Genomic DNA, 27837 nt, shown 5'->3' with positions numbered 1-27837 from the left:
ACCCAGTTGTGCTACTAAATACTAGACCTTATTCATTCTTCTAAAGATTTTTTTTTTTTTTTTTACCCATTAACCATCTCCACCATCCCTTTTCCCTCCCACTACCCTTCTCAGCCTCTGGTAACCATCCTCCTACTCTCTATCTTCATGGATTAAATTGTTTTGATTTATAGATCCCACAAATAAGTGAGAACATACAATGTTTGTCTTTCTGTGCCTGGCTTATTTCACTTAACGTAACGACCTTCAGTTCCATCCGTGTTGTTGCAAATGACAAAATCTTATTCTTTTTTTATGGCTGAATAGCATTCTACTGTGTATACGTACCATATTTTCTTTATCTATATCTATTAATCTATTGATGGACACTGAGGTTGCTTCCGAATCTTGGCTATTGTCAACAGAGCTGCAACAAACATGGGAGTGCAGCTATCTCTTCATTACACTGATTTCCATTCTTCTGGGTATATACCCAGCAGTGAGATTGCTTCATCATATGGTAACTCTATTTTCAGTTTGTTTAGGCGCCTCCAAACTGTTCTCCATAGGGGCTGTACTAATTTACTTTCCCACAAAGAGCGTGCAAGGGTTCCCTTTTCTCCGCATCCTCACCAGCATTTGATGTTGCCTGTGTTTCGGATACAAGCAATTTTAACTGCAGTGAGATGATACCTCATTGCAGTTTTAATTTACATTTCTCTGGTAATCAATGATGTTGAACATCTTTTCATATGTCTGCCATTTGTATGTCTTCTTTTGAGAAATATCGATTCAAATCTTTTGCTCATTTTGTAATCGGATTATTGGATTTTTTCCTGTAAAGTTGTTTGAGCTCCTTATATATTCTGGTTATTAATCCCTTGTCAGATGGTTAGTTTGCAGATATTTTCTTCCACCCTGTGAGTTGTGTCTTTACTCGGCTGATTGTTTGCTTTTCTATGCAGAAGCTTTTTAACTTGATGTAATTTCATTTGTCCATGTTTGCTTTGGTTGCCTGTGCTTGTGGGGTGTTACTCAAGAAATTTTTGCCCAGACTAATGTCTTGGAGAGTTTCACTGATGTTTTCTTGGAGCAGTTTCATAGTTTGAAGTCTTAGGTTTTATTATTTAATTTATTTTGATTTTATTTTTATATGTGGTAAGATAGGGGTCTAATTTCATTCTTGGTATATGGATATCTGGTTTTCCCAGCATCTTCAACTGATTTTTTTAATCATATAGTTTTTAAAATTACCAAGTGAAGCAGGAATTAAAATTTTGGTGATTGCCAATTTTTTTAGGGCCTAGTATTACATAAAAGGATAAGTATTTTTTTCATAATGAATAAATAATTTGTTTTGGAGAGTTGAAGGGAATCTGAATTCGAGACGTAGAGAATTAGCTGGGGTGTTTTTTAAAAATGTACAATCCTGATTTTGACACTCAAAGATTCTGATTTAGTACATCTCAGTGAGACTTTATATTCTGAGTTTTTTTTTTTTTTTTTTTTTTAACCCCACATTTGGAAAAACTCTGGTGTAGAACACTGTTTGCTAATTCAGTGTCATAGGTCAATACACTATATTTTCATCCACAGGACACACATTTTTGCTTTACCTTTTCCTTTCCATTCCTTCCCCTCCCCTCCCCTCCTCTAACGCCCTCCTCCCCTCCCATCCCTAACCCTCCCTTCCTCTCCCCTCCCCTTCCCCTTCCTTCCCCTCCCTTCCCCTCCCCTGTCTTTTCCTTCCTTTTTTCCTTTCTCTTTGTTTTTTGTACATTTATTTGTCAACTTCATGTTCCCCAATTGTATTGTTTCTCTTCATTCATTTTCAATTTACCTGTTAAGGAAATATTTTAGACTGTTTACATGTACATTAAAATGTGTGTAATACAGCCAAGATTCCTGTAGAAGTTAGCTATCTCATGGATTCATTATTTCTTGATTGAAAATGAATACATATGTCTTGGAACTAGGTGAGGAGGTGGCAAGGTTCTAGGGTCAGATAACCTGGGTTCAAATATTCTCTGCCTTTGCTACTCTCAACAAATTTTAATCTCTCTGTTTCTAAACTCCCACATCTATAAAATGAGAATCATAGCATTTTATGTCATGGAGATTTTATGAAGATTAAATAAGATAATTCTCGCAATTTACTTAATGCCTAGCACTGTCCCCAGAACGTGGAGACTGCTCAATGTAAGCAGCTATTATTGTAGTTGTCATGTTTTTACTAAAGTTGTTACTGTTATTAATTAGCTAACTTTATAATTAGGAAAAAAAATAATGTTACCACTGACCATCTGTTTTTGATTTTTGGAATGTCTCTCAGGAACATTTAAGTGAATTAATTTTCACAGCAGAGTTTCTTGATACAACTATTGGTCTCTAGAGAATGATGGCCAAAGGCAAAGATACGCCTTTGGTCCAGTTGCTACAAAACAATCCTGCTAGTTTGCTATCATGATCAGTCATATATTGAGCCATTTTTGTTCACCATATATTTTTATATTATTTGATTTAAAAAAAATTGTGGTTGTTGGTTTTGTTTTTAGTAAATTGTAAAAACTCCCTGGGTTATATACACTTGTACAGTTTCAAAATTTGAAGTGTGGTTGGTACTTAGTGATGGGGAGGAAAATCTACCTGAAATACAATATATGAAATTCTCAGATATATTTTCTCAAAGTGCAGTCGGTACATGGTAACTTCAGTCAATGAGTGTGCAAGTATCCAATGATTGCATAAAAATGTCATTCATTAACATATAGATGTTAGCATTTATAGATGACAGGCAGGTGGATGATAATTTTAGGAATTCTATGCCTTTCTGATAAATTTTCTTAATTTATATTAAATTAAGTCATCTTATATTAAACATGTGCTACGTATATTGATCTGAATGCATACAGTAAGAACTGTAACCTCCTCTGCACATTTATTTACTTAGTCAATGTTGCTTAGGCATGCATCTACTTATTTAAAGTTTTAAAAGTTCTAAGAAGTATAAAATTGACTGAACCAAGTTTAAAAACTATGAGGACCCTTAAAGGAAACACTAATGAAGCATTAAAAAAAAGAAGTAAATGGAAGAAGAGAGAGAACACGGAAAAATAAATTATAAATAAAATATAATGACATGCCGTAGGACAAATAAAAAGAAAATAAACATACTGAATTTAAAAAATAAACTTATTTCAGCCTCAGAGTATTTTTATTTGCCATTGCATTCACCTCAATTGGTTTTTTTGGCTAGATAAATTTATACTTTCTTCTTTTTCATTACATTATCTTATCTCAGATACTCTCTATTAAATGAGACCTCCCTAGGCCATGGCACTAGTAGTAACACAAATCTCAGTCACTATCTACTTCATTATTTTTCTCCTATATTCTGAAAATATCTCCCATCTGTTTTCCCCATTAAATGTAAGGAATATGAAAACAGATCCATCTACCCCAAGCAACATGGAAGTGCACACTGTGTATGGATATATGCACACACATGCAAACACACACTTACACTTACTGCTTGATCATTGTGATGCAGGATATTGAGCACAAGTATAAAACATCAAATAGATACATTATTGATTGTCACAATATAATGATGGAACAGTTCACTTGATTCATTCTCTGAAACACCTCCTCTATTATGAGAACTACTATTTACAGGGCACATAGTTGAAAACATACACACAGAGAATGTTTGATTCTATGTTTGATTATTGGGCCATTAAATGTTTTTAAGAGAAATAATATTGTTTACTGTAATTTAAATTTATAAACTCGTAATATCTAGAATTAGTTAATACTAACACATAATAATTTGACACTAGTCTTACAGTTTTCATAAATTTTCTCATTTAATCCTCAATCCATCCCGTAACAGGTTAAAGGGAAGAGGTGTGCCAGCTAAGGGATGGAAAGGGCAATAAGATAATCAGGTTCTAAACCTGATACTATTCTGAACTTCAATAATTTAGATTTAGATATGACATAAATGAAAATATTTAGTAAATGGCATTTAAAAGCAAATTTATTAAATTTTTGCCATTAAAAACAATGTATTACAATATATTAAAATGGTTACTTTTAGTAGAAATATAACTTTTAAATGGCAAGTGGGACTAATGCCTTGAATGCTATAAGAAGAAAATCATTTATCACTCATAGATTAATTATGTCAACATATGTCCTAAATTATAAGCTTAAAAACTATACAAGCCACTTTATAAAAATTTTGTATATATACACAATATGCAAAATAATATCACATATGTATTTCATTAATATGACACTGATATTACTTTTTCTTGTGTTTTATTATCTTTTAAATTAATTATGTAGGATATTATTTTGGAGGCCTACTCCCAAATATTTTCCACATTTTCTTTATCATTTATTGATTTTTCCAGATTATAAAGTATTGACATAAAAATATATCATATCCTTTGCACTTAGGGCTGGCTGAAAAAGGAGGCCTTTAAAAACATATATTTCTAAGAAAACTTGCTATATGTGTGATTAATATTACTATTTTGAATTTATGTTTCTATACACATAATATTTCAGCAATTATAATAGGACATGGTGTTATTTTAAATACATAATATCCTTGAAAATAATAGGAGCTTGGAAAAAATTACTTGTTTCATGAAGATCAAGTGCTAACTAAATTAATTTTCTACTGAGTGAAGGACTCATCAGATTGAATAAATGAAAGAAAAAGAATAGACACAATGTATTTGATTTTGATTTTTTATTTTATAAATTAATTTTCTTAACACTAAATAGAGAAATACAGGTTTGATAGTGTAAAAATTAAGGAGTGATTACATTAAGTGGTGTGCCATGTCCACTATAGTAACTGTCATATTATGGTTAAAGGGGCATAATTTACACATTAATTCCTTTTACAAATATATATTGAATATCTGTATGGAAATGGACTTCTTTATTAAAAAGAGATACGAGTGGAAAATTGTTTCAGAAAGAGAATATCAAGCTTAGAAGGGGATGATTAATTTAACCCTCAGCCATCCATTGTCCTTGATGTTCTCTTACATTGATCTCTACCACTACAGAGAGTGAACCCTTCTCTTTAACAACTAGCCAAGAGTGGAAAAAACAATATCAGCATTTCCCTGTCTTTCAACATGGTCACAGAAACAGAATGGGAACAAATGTTAAGCATAAAAAATGTGCCCACCCTCAATGAGTGTATGTTCTAGTTCTGAACTTATTATACACACACAGGCAACTGATATATAAAAGAGGAATTGGTAGTGCCATCACAGAGAAACATACAGAACTTCACTGAACTGCAAAAGAGACTGAGTTAGTACTGTTTTAGGGCTGTAGAATGCTGAGAAAGTGGACCAAGAAAATAAGCTTTGGAATAAAGTATTTTTGCATTGTACCTAAATTATGGATGGGGTCTTACAGGAAAAGCTACAGGAGCCTGATTATTTCAGGCAGTGGAAGTATGTTGAACAAATACTTATATATGAGAAGATATGGGGCACTTTTGGAGAACTACGGTAAGTTCAATTTGAGTAGTGGGTAGAATGTATGAAGAAATATAGTAGGAGGAAGGGCTGCAAAAATAATCTGTAAATCCTGAGTATCACTCTAATGTAAAATGAGTATTATTTTGTAAAGACAGGGAGTGAGCTTGGTATACTTTCACATTATGAAGAATTGTGGAAATTAAATCTTTCTTCCTTTTAGAGGAAGAAAGATACGTCAGGTTTTCAGTACAAAAAGAAAAAAAATGTATGTATGTATTGAATGCTTCATTCCGGACCCAAAATTAAATACATAACATGTTATTTAATGCTCACAACATTTTATGAGGCAAGAGATGAGATGTTCATTTGATATATGAAAACAGTGACTATACTAACAGGCAACCTACAGATTGGGAGAAAATTTTTGCAATCTACCCATCTGACAAGGGCCTAATATCCAGAATTTACAAGAAACTTAAACAAATTTACAAGTAAAAGACAACCCCATCAAAACGGGCAAATGATATGAACAGACACTTCTCAAAAGAAGACATTTACGTGGCCAACAAGCATATGAAAAAAGCTCAACATCACTGATCCTCATAGAAATGCAAATCAAAATGGCAATAAGATACCATCTCATGCCAGTTAAGAATGGCTATTATTAAAAAGTCAGGAAGCAATAGATGCTGGCGAGGCTATGGAGAAATTGGAACCCTTTTACGCTGTTGGTGGGAATGTAAATTAGTTCAATCATTGTGGAAGACAGTATGGTGATTCCTCAAGAATCTAGAACCAGAAATACCATTTGACCCAGCCAGCAATCCTATTACTGGGTATATATACCCAAAGGAATATAAATCATTCTACTATAAAGACACATGCCTATGTATGTTTATTGTAGCACGATTTACAATAGCAAAGACAAGGAACCAACCCAAATGCCCATCAATGACAGACCGGATAAAGAAAATGTGGTACATATACACCACAGAATACTATGCAGCCAAAAAAAAAAGGAATGAGATCATGTCCTTTGCAGGGATACGAATGAAGGTGGAAGCCATCATAGTCAGCAAAGTAACAGGAAAAAAAGCAAATACTGCATGTTCTCACTCATAAGTGGGAGTTGAACATTGATAACACATGGACACAGAGAGGGGAACAACACACACCAGGGCCTGTATGCGGGATGAGGGGTGAGGGGAGGGAACTTAGAGGATGGGTCAATAGGTGCAGCAAACCACCATGGCACACATATACCTATGTAACAAACCCGGATGTTCTGCACATGTATCCCACTTTTTTAGAAGAAATAAAAAAAAAAAAAAGAAAACAGTGACTCTAAAAAAGTTATTCTAGAACTTTCCTAGGTAGCACAGTATCAATGTTGGTATTTAAAGCTAGTTTCTAACCCTAGCTACTTGTTAGAACCATCTAAAGGGCTTCTTAACCAGTATTTAAAAATTCTGATGCCTAGACCCAGTCTAAGAAATTGTAATTTAATTGACCAGTCTTCTAGACCATAGTTTCTCACAAAGATAAGGCTAAAACTCATTGATTTTTTTTTTAATTGAAGGGGTGGTGATGAATAAAAATCGAGTTATTCAATAAAGTTGGATAAAGAGTAAAATAGAGCTTGGAATTAAGAAGAAAAAATAGAACTTTGACAAAATAATTAAAAAATTAATATTCAAGTTTTCTTCCAAGTGTATATTATGCATAAAAGTAAAACCAATTTCCAGTTAAAAGTATTTATATTGGAATATATGTACACATATGCACATGCACACACACACACACAGAATTGCTTATTATTCACAGGTTCTATATTTGTAAATTTTTCAACTTGCCAAAATTTATTTTTACTCACAAAATTAATGCTCATGATGCTTTTGCAATTTTTTATGGACATTCACACAGTAGGAGAAAACATTTGAGTCATCCAACACATATGTTCTGAGCTTAGATCTAATCCCAGTTTAGATCAAACAAGGTGATATTCTGCCTTCTTTTTTCAGCTCTCTATTGCAAATAAATGTTCTTTTTACTATCTAGGTAGTGTTACGTTTTCCCCCATTTTTGTGAGATTTTTAAAAGACTATTTAAAATGGCCCAAAATGTTGCAAATAAATGTTCTTTTTACCATCTATGTAGTATTATGTTTTCCCCATTTTTGTGTGATTTTTTTCAAAGACTATTTAAAATGGCCCAAAATGTCAAGGACTTCATGTCTAAAACACCAAAAGCAATGGCAACAAAAGCCAAAACTGACAAATGGGATCTAATTAAACTAAAGAGCTTCTGCACAGCAAAAGAAACTACCATCAGAGTGAACAGGCAACCTACAGAATGGGAGAACATTTTTGCAATCTACTCATCTGACAAAGGGCTAATATCCAGAATCTACAATGAACTCAAACAAATTTACAAGAAGAAAACAAACAACTCCATCAACAAGCGAGCGAAAGATATGAACAGACACTTCTCAAAAGAAGACATTTCTGCCGCCAACAGACACATGAAAAAATGCTCATCATCACTGGCCATCACAGAAATGCAAATCAAAACCACAATGAGATACCATCTCACACCAGTTAGAATGGTGATCATTAAAAAGTCAGGAAACAACAGGTGTAGGAGAGGATGTGGAGAAATAGGAGCACTTTTACACTGTTGGTGGACTGTAAACTAGTTCAACCATTGTGGAAGACAGTGTGGCAATTCCTCAAGGATCTAGAACTAGAAATACCATTTGACCCAGCCATCCCATTATTGGGTATATATCCAAAGGATTACAAATCATGCTGCTATAAAGACACATGAACACGTATGTTCACTGCGGCACTATTCACAATAGCAAAGACCTGGAACCAACCCAAATATCCATCAATGATAGACTGGATTAAGAAAATGTGGCACATATACACCACGGAATACTATACAGCCATAAAAAGGACGAGTTCATGTCCTTTGTAGGGACATGGATGAAGCTGGAAACCATCATTCTCAGCAAACTATCGCAAGGACAAAAAACCAAACACCACATATTCTCACTCATAGGTAGGAATCGAACAATGAGAACACTTGGACACAGGAAAGGGAACATCACAGACCAGGGCCTGTTGTTGGGTGGATGGATGGGGGAGGGATAGCATTATGAGATATACCTAATGTAAATGATGAGTTAATGGGTGCAGCACACCAGCATGGCACATGTATACATATGTAACAATCCTGCACGTTGTGCACATGTACCCTAGAACTTTATTTTTAATAAAAATTGGCTCAAAATGTATTGCTACAGGGTTGTCTAGAGTCTCCTAGCACAAGAAGGCTATGATGTTGTGTCTTATGCAGAAAACATATGTGTTAGATAAGCTACATTCAGGCAGGAGTTATAGTACTGTTGGCCATGAGATCAGTATTAATGAGTCAACAGTTATATTAAATAAGTTGTCTTTAAACAGAAATACTTAAAAAAGAAGGTTATATATGATTGGTTGATTTAAAAAATGTTGTGATAAGAGCTCCACAGAACCTAATCCTGTATTTCATCTGTGAGCAATGATTCAGCATTCTTTAATTTAGTGTTCACAGTGGCTTTATAGAATATAATGATCATAAATAACAAGAAATGACTGTATATATAATGATATGATTTGGCTGTGTCCCCATCCAAATCTCATCATTCCCATAATCCCCATGTGTAGTGGGAAGGACTCAGTGGGAAGTAATTGAAACATAGGGGTGGTTCCCTCATGCTATTCTCATGCTAGTAAGTTATCACGAGATCTGATGGTTTTATAAGTGGTTTTGCCCTTTGCTTGGCTCTCATTCTTCTCCTTGCTGCTGCCACGTGAAGAAGGATGTGTTTGCTTCCCCTTCTGCCATGATTGTAAGTTTCCTGGGGCCTCCCCAGCCATGCTGAACTGTGAGTCATTTAAACCTCTTTCCTTTAGAAATTACCCAGTTTCCAGTATATCTTTATTAGCAGCATGAGAACAGACTAACACATATAGTTTAAATGTGATAATAAAGGTACAATGCTTGGCATAGTGATAGTATGTGCTCAGAAGATAAATAGTATTTATTTCATTTGTTGTTATTATCATTACTAAAATTTTCTAGGTATGTTAATTGATCAACAGATGGGTTGGACAGTAACAAGCTAGGATAATTTGCTTTGAAATATAAAGCTGAGATCTAGCTTGGAAAGATACATATACAAGCAATAATATGGGGAAATAAGAATCACTTTCTAGAAAAAAAAAGAATGCAGGCTACTATTTTTAAACATTTGTTATTATAAGAGGCAAGTGACTATGTAAAGACTACAAGTCTGCATTTCACTGAGTCCATAAAAATACAGGCAAAAAGGTTTAAACCAAAGCATTTTAATTCACTCTCTGAAAAAGAAATGTTGTTAAGCTTTTACCAAATTTTAGTTTGAATATTCATCTTAGTATTGTCTTTTAAATACTTATCTTTGAATGTATTTTTAAAATAATGGATTGTCCTTGAAAATGTTGTAAATAAGTGTACTACTGAGGATAGGACAGTGGAATATTTCCCAAGGATTCCCACCCAAGCATTTTGGCTTTAGAGACTCTGAAGTTTGTGTGTTGTGTATTTGTCATAAGCAGTCACTAAATAAATGATGAAGAAATTGAGTAATTTTAGGATAATCAAATTATATTATACCTTGTGTACCTGAGAACCAGATTCTCAAGGTGGAAGAAAATAAACACATATAATATAGAAGAAAGAAAGTAAAATCCTGTAGTCGAGAATTTTAATTGGATGTCAAGTGTAAATTCAGGAGGTATTTTATCTTCATATATCTAATCTAAAGGGCCTAAAAACAATAACCAACTAAGTAACAATGACCCATACAGTAGTTACTCCATATACTCAGGGTATTGGTTCCAGGACCCCCATGTGTACCAACTCCATGAATATTCAAGTCCTGCAGCTGGATCTGCAGAACCTGCCTGTAGAAAAGTATGCCCTTCCTATGCGGGTTTCACATCCCACGAATACTGAACTTTCTGTATGTGGATGTAGACGCAGAACCCTGGATACAGATGACCAACTTTATGTATTGAAAAAGATCTGCATGTAAGTAGACACATGCAATTCAAATCCGTGTTGTTCTAAGGTCAATTGTACTTATAACCTTGATTGTGTTTTTGAAATGCCATTTTTCCATTGAATGAAGGAAATTCGGGCTTCTTAGAGAGTGGTTGAATCCAGTCTGGGTCAGGAGACATACAAAATTAGCATAGGACAAATTTTGTCAATGTGATGAGCAGGACTATCAAAAACTAATAGTCACGAACAAAGATCCCCATTTTTCCCAAATGAGGCAGTCTGAGCTTCAATAAACTAAAGCATGTTAGTAAATTAAAACCATCGACGAGTTTAAATCCACAAGTTCAGTTTTGGATATTATATTTGTTACTTATTATTAAGTAACAAATTACCACCCCCATTTAGTAATTATTTATCTCACAGGTTCAAGGCTCCATTGGGACAGAGTCTGCTCTGAATTTTACTCATGTGGCTATTGACAAGCCTTGGGTAGCCACTAGTTGTTGGTTGAAGACATCAGTTTTTGCCACATGAGTTTCTCCATAGGGCAATTCATAGCATGGTAGCTGACTTCTATCGTGGCTAGTGAGGGAGAGAGCAAGACAGTGTGATGATGACAGAAGACACAGGCTTTTTGTAACCTAATCTCAAATATGGCCTCCATACTTGGCCATATTCTTTTTACTAAAAGTGAATCATTTGGGCCAGCCCACAGATTAAACGAGGGCAGAATTATTGGGGGCCATCTTAGAAGTTGCCTTCCATGAACTGAAAATCAATTCATTATCTAAAAGCTCGGTAAATATATCAAACCTTTTGGGAGAGAATCAAGTCTTTTTTATATAAACTGTATTACTAAGTAAACTAGTAGATGAGATAAAGTGTCTTTTTATATAATCATTTCAGTTTAATATATAAAACATAAATTATAGAATCAAAATATCAATATTTGAAATTCATATCGAATTAATGAACATAGGTATGGAGCATAAACTGATTGTAATACTTTTAAAAAAGTGATTAGTCAATAAGCAAGGAACCTAGCTTCTTCAACAGGTTAAAAAAGGGATGGAAGGGAAGCCTGCAGATTAAAAAGATTTAACCAACTAACCAAGTTTAAAAACTAGACAAGATTAAGCCGTAGTATCTAAGGATGTGTACTGAGTGATTTAAACATAATGAAATGATAATATTATCACAACGAAGGCAAGGTGGTGGTTAAATTTGAGGGAGAGAAGGAGCTCTGATTGGGTGGGGTGCATGAAGGGACTTCTTGGAAGGTTTTTTCAAGGTGGTTCACCTAATTATAATAAGCCATTCTTTTGTTTTAAGCAGATTTTCTTATCTGGATTATTACACAGTAAGAAAAAAGTTTAAAAACACCTAATATCTTTATTATTTTAATGCAGTTCCTGTATTTCAATACAAGAAATGGCAGGTTAGTACCACTTGCCAAATGAGAAAGACATAATTTGGTCAGGATAAAAATCCTGTTTTTCTTAAGAAAGATTAGTTGAACTTTTTGCAATATTGCTACTATACAAGTACCCTCAATGGGTATTCTTTTTTTTTGTTTTTTCTGGTGCACATAGCTACTGAGGGAGAGAACAAGTCAATGTGAGCAAGACAACATGTACAAAATTTAAGATATTGTACATGTAATATCTTAAATTTTCTGAATCATTCTTATGACCAATCACATTTGTCCAAAATGTCTTCAGTGATAACTCCTATCCCATGTACACTTTGGCAGTGAGATCTTGCTAGTTTCTCATCAATAGGTGGAGTCTAATTCTGTGCCTTAGAAACTGGGTGGCTTAGTGACATACTTGATCAATGGAATGAGCACAAGTGACATTCTCTAAATTCCAAACCCAAGCCCTGTGAGGATGGCAGCTTTTGACTATCCCTTGGAATACTCACTGTTGTGACATTTCTAGTCATGGTGTGAGAGGCTCAAGTCACACTAAGATGCCACCCACTGACACTGGGCAAAGTTCTGGCTGAGTTTCCACCCAACAGCCAGCATCAACTGCTAGTCATGTGAGGAACCATCTTTATATTCCAGGATAACTGAACCTGCAGATGACTGCTGTCTTATCCAGTATGATGTAAAATAGTAGAATCACCATCCAGAGTTAGTCAACCTAAGAGCCGTAACAGATAATAAATAGCTGTTATAAACCACTTAATTTTAGTGTGGTTTGTTATGCAGCAGTAGATACCAAACATGGACATCATCTGGGGCAGATTACTCTTCAAGATCCCTACATAGTAGCATTCAACTCAAATTAATCCAACTATTGCCTTGTCTTTTTTGGGCAGTTGTTATGAATATTATCATTTTAAAAAATATAATTCATAATACTTGTGTTACACATATTTTGACTAAAATCAATGTTATAATCTTGTTGTGACCTGATAAACCTATATGTTCCTTTCTGTGAATGATCTAATTCACAATACTAAAAAGACTACTCTTTTTATTTCTTTCTCAATTTTGAGAAAATCTTTAACCACTGCATAAATATTTATGAGCTCTCAAATAATTTCTGGTTTTGAATAGATAGGTAGATGACAGAGAGATAGATAAATGAGGATAGATAGATACATAGACACATAGATAGATAGATGATGGCAGTATTGGCATTGGATTATTTATTTCCTGAAAGATCTCCTTTTTGTTTTGTTTTGTTTTGTTTTTTAGCCTCTAAATTTCACTTACATTGTCTTAGTGCTATGTAGCTACTTAATTCATGAGTTATGCTTGTATTATTTTACCCCAACGAAGCATAGGATTTGTATCCAAATTTAACTAGTTACCAATTCAAATTATACTTAAGGCTTTTCATTGTTTTGATTAAATAGCAAATCAAACTGAGACACTTTCAAGTGTCACAAAATGTAAAGAATTGGTGAATTTGCAACTAAAAGTTTGCATAAAATAACTTTTCTTTGTTTACATCTACTTCTATCTTAAACATTATTATTTTAAATATATATCAAGCTAAATATCAGTATCTAAATTGATTTTGTTTATAATCAGTATAAACAAAATTTGTAGCCATGTGAGGTATCTGGGGAAGTCTTCAAATCTTAACCTTCACGTGTTAATAAAACACATTTCATTATGTTTTATTGTTGTTGCAATCTTTACTATAGAGATGGACTAAGGTTATGCCCTTTCCTTTTCTTCTAATTTTTTACTCAAGAAAGAGGAAGGATAATTAATGCTGGTTATAGTCTGAGAAATGCTATCAGCTTTTAGTAGACTTACAAAAGTATGTTTGGTTTTTTAAAACATACTGTGTGTTTTAACTGGCTATTGAAACTCTCATGGGTTCATGGGGTCATTTAAACATAAGAGGATGTAAATACTCAGTGAGAATCAAAGTGAAGAAAATGAAGATCAAAGTGATTTAGTTTACAGCTGTCATGAAATGTGAGGACAGATTTTGACTTTTTTTCCCTAATGATACTAACCATATACTTTGCAGACTAATGTATCGGTGGTTGTGCCCTGCTGAATATACTATTTAACATATTGAAATATAGGCCTACTCCATTTTTTCTAAAACGATATTAAAACATGAAACTTAAAACTGGAACAAAATGGAAATATTTGAATAAACTGGAAACTTCAAATAGAGTCCACAAGTCTTGGTCAGGGTGGGTAGAGAAATAACAGGGTAAATGTTCAATCCTTAAATTGAGCTCAGACATATTTTTTCCACAAAAGTAATAGAATATAATTAGTGAATTAATATTAATTATGCAACTGTAAGTGGACAGGATATTCAAAAGGTTATAAATTTTGTATGAGATTATATATATATATATATATTTTTTTTTTTTTTTGAGAAGGAGTATTGCTCTGTCACCCAGGCAAGAGTGCACTGCTGCAATCTCGGCTCACTGCAACCTCTGCCTTCCAGGTTCAAGCCATTCTCCTGCCTCAGCCTCCTGAGTAGTTGGGATTGCAGGCGTGTGCCACCAGGCCTGGCTAATTTTTGTGCTTTTAGTAGAGACAGGATTTCATCATGTTGGCCAGGCTGGTCCCGAACTTCTGACCTCAGGTGATCTGCCAGCCTCGTCCTCCTAAAGTGCTAAGATTACAGGCGTGTACCACGGCACCTGGCCTAAGACTTAAAGTATATTTCTAAAATGGATTCAAACACTTTCAAAGTCAAGATATTTCTTTTTGAAAAAAGATTTTTGTCTACAAACCAGAACTCTTCACATGCACCCCAGTGAACACTGTGCAAGATGAGGACATGTGATTGGTTGAAACGCCCATTTACTGCTCTTCCCTCATATCTTTCTCCTCTCCCTCAGCTCCACGCCTTACCTTGTGTTCAGAGGATTTCAGGGTGTTAAGATTTTAAATCTTCTTTTAAATTCCTACTTGTGAACTCTGCTTGCATGCCCACTGTGTTGCTTTCTTTTCTTTTCTTTTCTTTTCTTTTTTTTTGAGACGGAGTCTCGCTCTGTTGCCCAGGCTGGAAGTGCAGTGGCGCGATCTTGGCTCACCGCAAGCTCCGCCTCCCGGGTTCACGCCATTCTCCTGCCTCAGCCTCTCCGAGTAGCTGGGACTACAGGCGCCCGCCACCACGCCCGGCTAATTTTTTGTATTTTTAGTAGAGACGGGGTTTCACCATGGTCTCGATCTCCTGACCTCGTGATCCGCCCGCCTCGGCTTCCCAAAGTGCTGGGATTACAGGCGTGAGCCACCGCGCCCGGCATGTTGTTTTCTTATAGTCTTCTCTCAGTTGAGAAAAGAAATAGAGAACACTTTGTAGTGAAAAACATCATTTCAATAAAGCATTTTACTTCATCAATTCGATGGAATCACCTTGGTGATTCTCCAAGAACTCTAATCCTCCAATACCTGTTCCCCCTCCTTCCATTAGGATTGTACTAAAAAATCCTTGGCAGTTGGCTCCTAGATATGGTCAAGTGACTGATGACTTAAACGGGGTGTTTTAAATGAGGATGCTCTGGGGACACTTCCAGAAAGCTCTCTTGCGAGTAAGCCAGCCTGTGCCCTTTGGTCTCTTGAGAAAAAAAATTTCTCTCTCTTTTCATATGCAGCCTGTATGGATACTAACTTGGAGCATGAGCAGGAAGGACGCACCCAAAAGATGACGAATGAATGAATTTGAAGGAATCCTAAATTCCTGAGGACTTGATAGAATAGAGCCGCCATACTGGTCCTAGACTACCAAGTTCCAGAACCTTATAAAGGAGAGGAATACATTTCTGTTTCATTCAGAACAACGCCTTTTAAATTTTTTTTGAATGCAGACATTTATTTCACTTAGCCAAATATAATTCCAGTAAATTTAGTCATAATCAGATTTTTCTACCAATCTGTGTATTTGTGACAATATTTAGCCCTTAGTTTGGGATTTACATTCTGGACCATATGTATCAACAAATTACTGAGCACTTATCAAATGCAAAGTTATTTGGTGCACACGATAGTGAGTTGATCTTTATGAAAATAAAGAAGACTCTGTAGGGAGCTATCCACAGCCTGCATGCGGAGACTGAAGCTATCCACAGCTTGCATGCCTAAAGAAAGTGACTTTGGACTTTATAACAAAAACATTTAAATCTAAATCTGTGCCTCCTCATTCTGCCCCACCCCCATGCTTGCTCTTAACTAGAAATGCATGAAAACCATATTGTCTTGCTAATAAGCATGCCATTTACTGAATATTTTTGCACTCCATTTCTACTTATACTAACCTTGTCTAAGGAGGACGGCAAACATTAAAATTAACATTCAGAGCTTTTCATCTGGCACAAATTTTATTTGCTTTAGACATGTGGATAAAGTTGCTTTTGGTAAAAATATAGAGTGTTTGTTATTGTTTAGGCTTATACGCATCCGTTGAAGTAATAGCCTTTAGAAGCTGATGACCTTTAATCAATTCTCTTTCTCTGCTAAAGACCATGTAATATTTTCTAGAAAGCACCAGAAGAAGTGTAGCCTAAATATCAAATATCTGGTTGGGCATGGTGGCTGAGGTCTGTAATACTAGCACTTTGGGAGGCCAAGGCAGTCAGATTGCCTGAGCTCAGGAGTTCAAGACCAGCCTCGGCAACATGGCGAAACCTCGTCTCTGCTAAAAATGCAAAAAAATTAACCAGGCGTGGGGTGGCTTACGCCTGTAGTGCTAGCTACTTGGGTGGCTGAGGTAGGAGAATTGCTTGAATCTTGGAAGTGGAGGTTGCAGTTAGCTGAGGTGGCGCCACTGCACTTCAGCCTGGGCAACAGAACGAGACTCTATCTCAGAAAAGAAGAGAATAAGGGCATTACCACTATTATAAGATGATCAAATTGTAGCTTGAAATAATTGTAAAAACTAATGGCAATCTTGTTTATGAATTTAATAATGGGTATTCTTGATACAACTCTATCAATAACCCCACTGTTAATTAACAATATTAATAACTGATAATTCAGTTTCATACCTAATTTTCAAGCTTTCTTTAAGCAGGAAATCCTAAAATCTCCTCTGGTAGAGGTGTCAAAATATTCTAAAGACCGAAGAGATAGGGAGAAGACATAAATGATTCACAGTAGAGATTTTTGATGTTTGAAAATTAAGGAGCCAAATGTATATAGCAGCCAAGTAGATTTCTTGGTTTACTCAAGAAAGAACAGGATTGCTTTTAAGAAATCAAAACAATTTTCTCAATTGTAGTCCATTCCAACATCATATATTAAGTGGTGGTACTGTGGGATCAAGAATAAGGCTCTTCTGCATAGAATTTACCCCTCCTTCTGCATCTGTGAGTCTGCAACCTGCACAACTGCATGTGGCTGCCCTGATCCACTATCCACCCATTCGCCTAAACTAGAAATATGAGATTCATCCTTGATTTCCTCTCATATTTCCCTTACCCACTTCTCTCCCTCCTGACTGCCACTCCCTAGTTCCCAAGCTGCTTCTGGGAGTGTTTTTCTCCTAGCAAAGAGCTCAATAAACATGTGTAAGAATAAATTATTTGATTAGATATGAGCTATGATTAACCTCTTTCCTCAAGGAGTGCTCTGCTAAGAATGAAAAGATGGACACAAAAGCTCCTTGTTCTTTAGGCTGTTCAGGTATCACCTCCTCCAGGAAGCCTTTGGATCCTCTCCCACCAATCAGACTGGGGTATGTGACTCTCCTCTGATTTTCCAAAGCAACCACTCCCCCCAAAAATGAAAAGATCAAATATCAAATGTGAACTAACTTCAGCATGTTACCATTTCTTTATGGGGTCGATGTAGGTCTCATTTCCTCAGAAAATAGGTTCCCTAGGAAAACTTTTTCACCTTCAAGATGGCTGCCAGATAGGGCATTTTATAGAGAGCTGGTGTCAGCTTCTCTATAGAACTTAATTTTTGAACCAGGGCAAACTAGCCCCCTCTAGGCTCAAAAACACCCGACTACTTCCTCTTAGGCATATCCGGCTGAGAGGCAGCTGCTGCTGACAATGTGTGCTGGGGTCTGATCCCACAGCTCCTGGGATGAAACAAGCAGGTGAGATCGATGTGAAAGAACAACCATCAGGTGGAAGCACAGGGCGAGGTTGTCTTTTTTTATATTTTATATGAAACATTTCTGTGAACTAAGAAAAAAACATAAATTGAGTAGGATTTTACAGCAGGGAGTATTGATGATGTTCAAGTTGATTTTCCCTTTCATCTTTTATTTTAAATTTGACAGTGTCTGCTTATGTATGTGTAAAATGACTCTCCCTGAACAAACTTGAGTAGATGCCCTGAAAGGTTAAAGGAAATATGGATGAAATAATTTCCCAGCTTTTTGGATGAAATAATTTCCCAGCTTTTATTACTATGTTTAAGTAGTTTTCTACAGGGAAATGAATCTATCATTAAAATACATCTTCCTCTATCCTGTTTCTTTTTCTGAGTAAAACGTGTAATTTATAGAAAGATTTTAATGACTATATTTTAAGCGATCTACTTTTCAAAAAGATTATGGCTCAGGTAAAGGGAAGGGTCTTACTCCCCTTCTCAAATGTATCCTGTATTCTCATGGGGTGTTTTTGCACGATCGGAGATAAAATTTCATTCATTTCCATGACAGATTGAAGAACTATCTCTCTTCAGCAATGTGTTCTATCACATGTGAGAAAGTCTTTACAGATTGGAAACTATTTTTCAATTTATTCCCAACTTGATAACCATGTTTCTTTGAGGAAAAATTATTTTGAGGAAAAATTAATAGAATATCTGAAGGAAAATTAAGGAAGGATGATTATGCATTATGAATGATCTAGGTAAACTATACAACTTTGATTTTTCTCAAAATGCAAAAAAAATGCACAACAATTACCTTTTTCTTTCCTAAGTTTTCTTTCCTGAGTTATCCACTTTTCCTTCAAATGCCTTACCTTTCTGAACAGATGTGCATGTGGACACATGCATGCATGTGCCGACACACACACATACACACACACACACACACACACAGTTTCCTTCAGACACAGGTTCGTTCAGACAAGTGTTCAATTCTCTTACCTGTTTTGACAAGAAATGCTTAGTGCAGTCACACACCAGAGAGTATGGTTATACAAAAGTCACAGACCAATAAAGATCACTTACATTTCTTATGAGCATTTTCATCTTCCTTTCGAGGCAGGGCTGCTAGAAAAGGAAAAAGATAAATGTTAGGGATCTTGATTATCAAATTCTTAGAGAAACTCTCATTCCCTCCAAATAATTTGATAGACATTAAACTTTTGTTATCTTGCCTTAGGAAAAATAACCTTTTCCAATCTGCTCCTCATCATAAGGTGTTTTCTCTTTCAAAATGAAGTTAAAGCTTTGACTCTTTTCCTGGATAACATACAGTAAATTAGAAAAACTAGTAATTTTTTAAAACATTGTCCATTAAAAGGAAGCAAGAGGAATGATCAATATTATACATTAATTTAATATATTTGACATATGTTCTGTAAGCTCACACGTGTTCCTTGGAGGTCATAAACATAGGATTTGCAGAATTAAATTGACTTTGGGCAATTTTGGGTATTTTTTCTACTGTATGTGTATATTACTAGTGTTTAAATGGTTATTTTCTTCCATAAGTGACCATCTTCATGATTAGAGATGACTGGCTAGAAGTAATATTATCACTATGAAATCCATGCTGTCCAAATGATGCTGAAGATAAGATAAAGGAAACCTTTAATACTCTAACTTTTTCATTTTTCTTTGGGAAATTTAGAAATATTGTAAAAATATTAATTTTTTTCTATCTCAATATTCTACTTAGACAATGTACTAAATTAAACACATTTATAAAAACAATCATGCTCAAAAGGGAGCTGCTCAGCGACCTTACCCATCCTCAGGGAATATCCTACAGTTGATTCCAGGAATCATCTAATACAGTCTCATTATCATAAAAAGTTGATAGCACATAATAACGTCAAAACTATGATTAGAAATAGAACCCAGATCCTGATGCCAATTTAAATATTTAGGGTCAGATCACGATAAATGTTTACTTAGTTTGTGTGAATATTTGTGGTTTCTTCTTTAAATTGTACGTGAAAGAGAAATAGCTGGTTTTCAATGTTTGGTGGGCAATGAAATTTTTAGGGTAACGTACATACTATAATAAAAGCAATTGAAAGATTTGGCTACATCACTCTTCACTCTTTTTTTCTTTTATAACTCTTATTCCTGGTTATTTAATGCAAACCCTAAAACTTTTCTTTTTTTTAATTATACTTTAAGTTCTAGGGTATATGTGCACAACATACAGGTTTGTTACATACGTATACATGTGCCATGTTGGTGTGCTGCACCCATTAACTCATCATTTACATTAGGTATTTCTCCTAATGCTATCCCTCCCCCATCCCCCCACCCACAACTGGCCCGGGTATGTGATGTTCCCCTTCCTGTGTCCAAGTGTTCACATTGTTCAATTCCTACCTATGAGTGAGAACATGCGGTGTTTGGTTTTTTGTCCTTGCAATAGTTTGCTGAGAATGATGGTTTCCAGCTTCATCTATGTCCCTACAAAGAACATGAACTCACCATTTTTTATGGCTTCGTAGTATTCCATAGTATATATGTGCCACATTTTCTTAATCCAGTCTATCATCGATGGACATTTGGGTTGGTTCCGAGTCTTTGCTATTGTGAATAGTGCTGCAGTAAATATGTGTGTGCATGTGTCTTTATAGCAGCGTGATTTATAATCCTTTGGGTATATACCCAGTAATGGGATGGCTGGGTCAAATGGTATTTCTAGTTCTAGATCCTTGAGGAATCGCCACACTGACTTCCACAATGGTTGAACTAGTTTACAGTCCCACCAACAGTGTAAAAGTGTTCCTATTTCTCCACATCCTCTCCAGCACCTGTTGTTTCCTAACTTTTTAATGATCACCATTCTAACTGGTGTGAGATGGTATCTCACTGTGGTTTTGATTTGCATTTCTCTGATGGCCAGTGATGATGAGCATTTTTTCATGTGTCTGTTGGCGGCAGAAATGTCTTCTTTTGACAAGTATCTGTTCATATCCTTTGCCCACTTTTTGATGGGGTTGTTTGTTTTTTTCTTGTAAATTTCTTCGAGTTCTTTGTAGATTCTGGATATTAGCCCTTTGTCAGATGAGTAGATTGCAAAAATTTTCTCCCATTCTGTAGGTTGCCTGTTCACTCTGATGGTAGTTTCTTTTGCTGTGCAGAAGCTCTTTAGTTTAATTAGACCCCATTTGCCAATTTTGGCTTTTGTTGCCATTGCTTTTGGTGTTTTAGACATGAAGTCCTTGCCCATGCCTATGTCCTGAATGCTATTGCCTAGGTTTTCTTCTAGGGTTTTTATGGTTTTAGGTCAAACATGTAAGTCTTTAATCCATCTTGAATTAGTTTTTGTATAAGGTGTAAGGAAGGGATCCAGTTTCAGCTTTCTACATATGGCTAGCCAGTTTTCCCAGCACCATTTGTTAAATAGGGAATCCTTTCCCCATTTCTTGTTTTTGTCAGGTTTGTCAAAGATCAGATGGTTGTAGATGTATGGTGTTATTTCTGAGGGCTCTGTTCTGTTCCATTGATCTGTATCTCTGTTTTGGTACCAGTACCATGCTGTTTTGATTACTGTAGCATTGTAGTATAGTTTGAAGTCAGGTAGAGTGATGCCTCCAGCTTTATTCTTTCAGCTTAGGATTGACTTGGCAATGCGGGCTCTTTTTTGGTTCCATATGAACTTTAAGTAGTTTTTTCCAATTCTGTGAAGAAAGTCATTGGCAGCTTGATGAGGATGGCATTGAATCTATAAATTACCTTGGGCAGTATGGGCATTTTCACAATATTGATTCTTCCAACCCATGAGCATGGAATGTTCTTCCATTTGTTTGTATCCTCTTTTATTTCGTTGAGCAGTGGTTTGTAGTTCTCCTTGAAGAGTTCCTTCACATCTCTTGTAAGTTGGATTCCTAGGTATTTTATTCTCTTTGAAGCAATTATGAGTGGGAGTTCACTCATGATTTGGCTCTCTGTCTGTGATTGGTGTACAAGAATGCTTGTGATTTTTGCACATTGATTTTGTATCCTGAGACTGCTGAAGTTACTTATCAGCTTAAGGAGATTTTGGGCTGAGACGATGGGGTTTTCTAAATATACAATCATGTCATCTGCATACAGGGACAATTTGACGTCCTCTCTTCCTAACTGAATACCCTTTATTTCTTTCTCCTGCCTAATTGCCCTGGCCAGAACTTCCAGCACTATGTTGAATAGGAGTGGTGAGAGAGGGCATCCCTGTCTTGTGCCAGTTTTCAAAGGGAATGCTTCCAGTTTTTGCCCATTCAGTATGATATTGGCTGTGGGTTTGTCATAGATAGCTCTTATTATTTTGAGATACGTCCCATCAATACCTAATTTATTGAGCGTTTTTAGCATGAAGGGCTGTTGAATTTTGTCAAAGGTCTTTTCTGCATCTATTGAGATAATCATGTGGTTTTGTCTTTGGTTCTGTTTATATGCTGGATTACGTTTACTGATTTGCGTATGTTGAACCAGCCCTGCATCCCAGGGATGAAGCCCACTTGATCATGGTGGATAAGCTTTTTACAGCTCCAGTCTACAGCTCCTAGTGTGAGTGACGCAGAAAGATGGGTGATTTCTGCATTTCCAACTGAGGTACTGGGTTCATCTTCACTCTTACTGTCTTTTCATTGACTGAAGGAAGAGAGCTTTGCCCAAATTAGTTGGAGGGTAAAAGTCACTATCTAATTACAATGACAAAGGGAAACATTACTAGAGATTATATTCTTTTCAGGGACAATTAGGACATATTGAGTGAGATAAAAATGTTAATCACCATTAATAAATTAAACACAATGTTTTAAAAGGTGAGAAGGTTTGATTTTTCACTTGTGAGATAAATATGCATGTGTATAATAGTAAATATGTAAGACACCCATTATGAGCTAGGACTCTGACCTGTGGACCTGCAAGTGAAATTTATCTTACCAAATTTAATAGATAAAAAATCGGAAGAGGATAAGATCCCTATCTATGGTCCTTTAATTTTAAGCTTACAAGCAGTAGGATAAAAATTAGTATTTTGTTCTCCTGATGGCTTACATTTATTCATTCAGTCTTAATTGAAGAGCTACCATGAATTTAGGTTGTCTGTTTGTTTAAAAATCCAATATATAGAATTTGAATAAAATAAAGAACAAAATAATGATCAGCTAAGCTATGTTGTTTGCACACATGGAGAGACTTTTTGAAACTTCAATCATTACTTGTGATATTTGCTTAATTTTATGAGGATTATACTTCGGCAGTTCATTCTGCTTCAATAAAAGTCTTTTTTTTAAAAAAAAGAACATTTATCATTGTACAAGTTACTTATTTGTATTAATTATCTTAGCTTTGTCAATGTGAACTTACCTAATCAAATGCACTACATTGCATCAGGAAGAGGGAAAAATCTGCTGATAAAAGCTTCGTTTTCTTAAAGATACCTATTTCAAATTATCTCGTAGGAGTTTTATCACAAAATATTAACATTTAATTCTCTAGAAAAGTTCCTCAAGAACAGATTTAGTCATGGTTTAATATGCCATAAATACTATTTTTCCTCAGAGAAGAGTATTTTTAAACAGTGTAACAGTTTACTTCCAAAACCTAAAACCATTGACCCTTTAGTTAAAGGATAATAGGTAGTTTTATGATTAGCATGTTCATGGAAGTAATGAAATTCATACTCACTTAGCCAAGAAATATGGCTCAGAAAATAAATTAGCAAGCTGTTTCAAACTTCTTGTCACTTGATTCATCTTCAGACTTCTCCTATAGCTGTGCCTGAAAAATCGTGAGAAAAGAAGGCAATTGATCAGAGCCTTATTCCAAGGTGTTTTTTGCAGTGCTGGGATCTTGATTTAAAATTGATTTTTATAATTATAATTGTAATGCCCTTACTTTGCAATACTTCCATTGACTGCTTCCTTTTGAATCAAGAGAGCTAAAAATAGACAAATTCTCTTTAAGAGTACAAAGGGTCATGCTCAATTTCAAACCATAAGCTGTCAAAACCCTAGTACTCTCCTGGCCCAGTCATTTTATACTTGATAAGTAAACCCACTTGAGGAATGTTTATATGCCCTGATGCTTTTGGACACATTCACTGACAGAACACATTCTTTGAAGAAATATATCAAAAGTGTTTATCTCCCTGAGTGTTACCCTAAACCCTGTCAGTGCTAATGATATCAGGACATGGATTAAATAAATCCTTTTGAGAGTGACTGTGGATATTTCCACATTCAAATCACAAATACAGAAATTTTGGCTGCAAAAGTGGCCAACAGATATTTCAACACGCACAACGTTTTGCTTGTATAAAAAGCTTTAACAGAGAAGTGCCCCAGAGAAGCAGTGCTGTCATTCTTGGATTTCATGTACAACTGCCTTCCACAAGCAGGAAAAAGGTACATTAATGCACAGATTGCATATGTGAGTATCATTATATCACAGTGTAGCAAAAATATAATAATAACACAGTTATTTATTTATTTATTTATTTAGAGACGGAGGCTCACTCTGCCACCCAGGCTGGAGTGCAGTGGCAAGATCTCAGCTCACTGCAACCTCCGCCTCCTGGATTCAAGCGATTCTCCTGCCTCGGCCTCCTAAGTAGCTGGGATTACAGACATGTGCTGCCACACCTGGCTAATTTTTGTATTTTTAGTAGAGATGGGGTTTCACCATGTTGGTCACGCTGGTCTCGAACTCCTAACCTTGTGATCCACCTGCCTCAGCCTCCCAAAGTGCTGGGATTACAGGCGTGAGCCACTGTGCCTGGCCCAACACGGTTATTTTTAAAGTGATGAACTAGGTAATGCTGGTTCTTTTAGTGACAGTAATGAGTGTAAATTGTGTGTCCTTCCTGCCTTCCATTTTCTCACACCATCAATGAATATAGACTATTATTTACCCTGCCCTATTAAAGTAATCCAGCCATTAATTTCTGTACAAATGATACTGTGAATTTGGAGACTAAATCTATTATCTTTATTATCAGCATAACAATGTCCTCTACCTTTCTTTCAATAAAAGTTGATTTTTCAAGGAATTGATATTTTTCAGCATGTTTTTCTTTATATCTGCAATCATTTATTTTATAGCAATCCCAAATAAGTATTTTACAACAAAAGATAACACTTGAAACACAATTTACATACTCTTTGTATAAAATGCTTTTATTTCTAAATGACAGTGATTTTTATGCTAAGAAAACTTATTTAGTTTTCACTTAGTTTACTTAATTCATTATGAAAATGATTATTGTATATTTATTGGTGGCAAAATAACATCAACATTTATTATATTTATGTGTATATTAAATTTTAGAAGTAATTAAAAGTGGATTAGTTCTAAACAAATAAACTTGCTTTTATTTCTTTCTTTATTTTTGAGATGGTGTCTCATTCTGTTGCCCAAGCTAGAATGCAGTGGCGTGATTTCAGCTCACTGCAACCTCTGCCTACTGGGTTCAAGAGATTCTCCTGCCTCAGCCTCCAGAGTAGCTGGGATTACAGGTGCATACCACCATGCCCAGCTAATTCTTGTATTTTTAGTAGACACAGGGTTTCACCATGCTGGCCAGGCTGAAACTCCTGACCTCAAGTGATCCGCCTGCCTTGGCCTCCCAAAGTGCTGGGATTACAGGTGTGAGCCAGAGCACCTGGCTGACTTGCTTTTATTTCTAAAGACTGTTAATATAAATGTATTCTTTAACCTTTATTTCACATTGTTTTCAATTAAATATGACACATGAAACAAATTCTTACAGCTGTTATTTATATTCTGGAATTAGTGGCTTAATGTTTTAGAAGCCCTTTTGAAAATCCATAGAAAATATGTATTTCGCCTAACCATTTTCTAGGCCATCACACATTTATTCATGCATTACCGAAATGAAGAGTTTGTTTTTCTGACTACAATGTCAGGTATTCTACTGTTTATTTATTATTAGCATTGCAGATAACAATATTTTTAAAATTATTTTTTGTATTGCCTATCTGCATTTTATGAACACATCTATTTCTTAAAGATCAAGAGAAATATAACATTCTATTATTTGGAGAGCTAGTGTCACAATTGAGTGATATTTGTGAAACTTGAAATTATTCAGATGCTGCCATAAATCTGTTAGCAGTTTGTGAAGCTTTAATGAAAAAACAGTTGAATAAAGAAATTATTCAAATAATGGAAATAGTGGATTCTTCTCTTTAAACTTCTCTTTTATAACTGATTTTCTTAAACTTAATATTAACAAAGCTCTTCCCTTTAAACAGTTTCACAATTGCCACTAAGTGAAACAATCAGATAATTTTTGGAATTGGTGGACTTCATTATGCCTCATATTATGAATTATATTTAAGAATGAAATAATCCTGCAGAAAAGTTGGAGTGGTTGTCTATATGGCCAAAGTCAAGTAAAAATACCAATAAAAGGTTTGAAAAATATACTTTAGATGTATAAGTAAAGCAGGTACGTGACATTCTAATCGTAACTGTGTTTTTTGTTTTGTTTTATTTTTTGAGTTTAAGTGATTTATTTAAGCCATCTCCTGCCACAAGCAAAGGGATGGAAGATCAGTATACCATCTGATACAAGTAAGGAAGGTGAGCTTAAGGTCTCGTACACTTTTTCTGGTCCGCGTGCAAAGCGATGGTCCAAACCAGTGCTGTGGTCCCCGGCGCCCAGGTAGTGGCCTGGATTGTCTTTATTCATCTTCATGGCCAGTTGGAAGTGGATTCACATGAGAGTTATGGAATAGAGTAGGGTTACCATCTCCCCAGGGAAACGGCTTGGTCCTGATGTGAAGGTCGGGGTAGGGAATGAACTCGGGTCTCTAGTGCTCTCCGTGGTGCGACTTCAGGAACACATTCAGCATGCTGTATGCTACTCCGGGGAGCACGACGAAGTAGGTGAGGGCCTTCCACATGGGAGCTGAGCCCTCCTCGCCATGGGCGCCGCTCGACATAGGCCACCCCAGCTGTGGGCCAGACCGACCTAGTAGCCAAGAAACCCGGGACACCGCAGCTGCCTCCATTTTCGACCTGGACTCTGCAACTGTTAAAGTACTATTTTAAATCTCTACCCAATAGTTTCTATCAGTATGTATTTATAAAATGGATAAGAAAAAAACACACTAGAAAGAGCTGCATAACAACCCATTGAACCAGAGTTGCCCCATTGCGATAGCTGATGCTTTGAAACTGATGTGGCACAAACTGTAGTGAACTACAGTGAAAAAAGGAAGTTCAAAAACAAAAACAGTATTATTTATTTATTTTTGGTATTCATGCTTTTCAGAACTAAGTTCTGAAGAGGAAAAAAAAAGCTTTAACAAAAAGCAGATTTTTGGGGCCGGGCACGGTGGCTCACGCCTGTAATCCCAGCACTTTGGGAGGCCGAGGCGGGAGGCTCATGAGGTCAGGAGATCAAGACCATGGTGAAACCCCGTCTCTACTAAAAATACAAAAAATTAGCCGGGCGTGGTGGCGGGCACCTGTAGTCCCAGCTACTCGGGAGGCTGAAGCAGGAGAATGGCGTGAACCCGGGAGGCGGAGCTTGCAGCGAGCCGAGATGGCACCACTGCACTCCAGCCTGGGTGGCAGAGCAAGACTCTGTCTCAAAAAAAAGAAAAAAAAGCAAATTTTTTTTTTTTAATTTTTATTACCAGCTTTTGC

General features: G+C 35.8%; 1 protein-coding gene and 1 pseudogene across 1 annotated transcript in view; one reads left to right on the top strand and one right to left on the bottom strand.

The window, feature by feature from the left end:
* LOC134733682 (putative uncharacterized protein encoded by LINC00596) overlaps positions 1–25207 on the top strand; it is a 298002-nt gene extending 272795 nt beyond the window's left edge. Inside the window, exon 3 of the mRNA XM_063624179.1 lies at positions 24664–25207. Coding sequence (XP_063480249.1) covers positions 24664–24926 — 263 coding nt within the window. The 3' untranslated portion in view covers positions 24927–25207. The remainder of the gene's footprint in view (positions 1–24663) is intronic.
* Positions 25208–26792: 1585 nt separating this feature from the next.
* On the bottom strand, positions 26793–27197 carry LOC134734613 (cytochrome c oxidase subunit 6A1, mitochondrial-like; annotated as a pseudogene).
* Positions 27198–27837: the final 640 nt, after the last annotated feature.

This window comes from Symphalangus syndactylus, chromosome 12, assembly GCF_028878055.3.
Source record: "Symphalangus syndactylus isolate Jambi chromosome 12, NHGRI_mSymSyn1-v2.1_pri, whole genome shotgun sequence".
In the NCBI taxonomy this organism is placed as follows: Eukaryota; Metazoa; Chordata; class Mammalia; order Primates; family Hylobatidae; genus Symphalangus; species Symphalangus syndactylus.
Note: the sequence above shows the minus strand (reverse complement) of the source record. Positions and strands in the feature narration are given on the sequence as shown.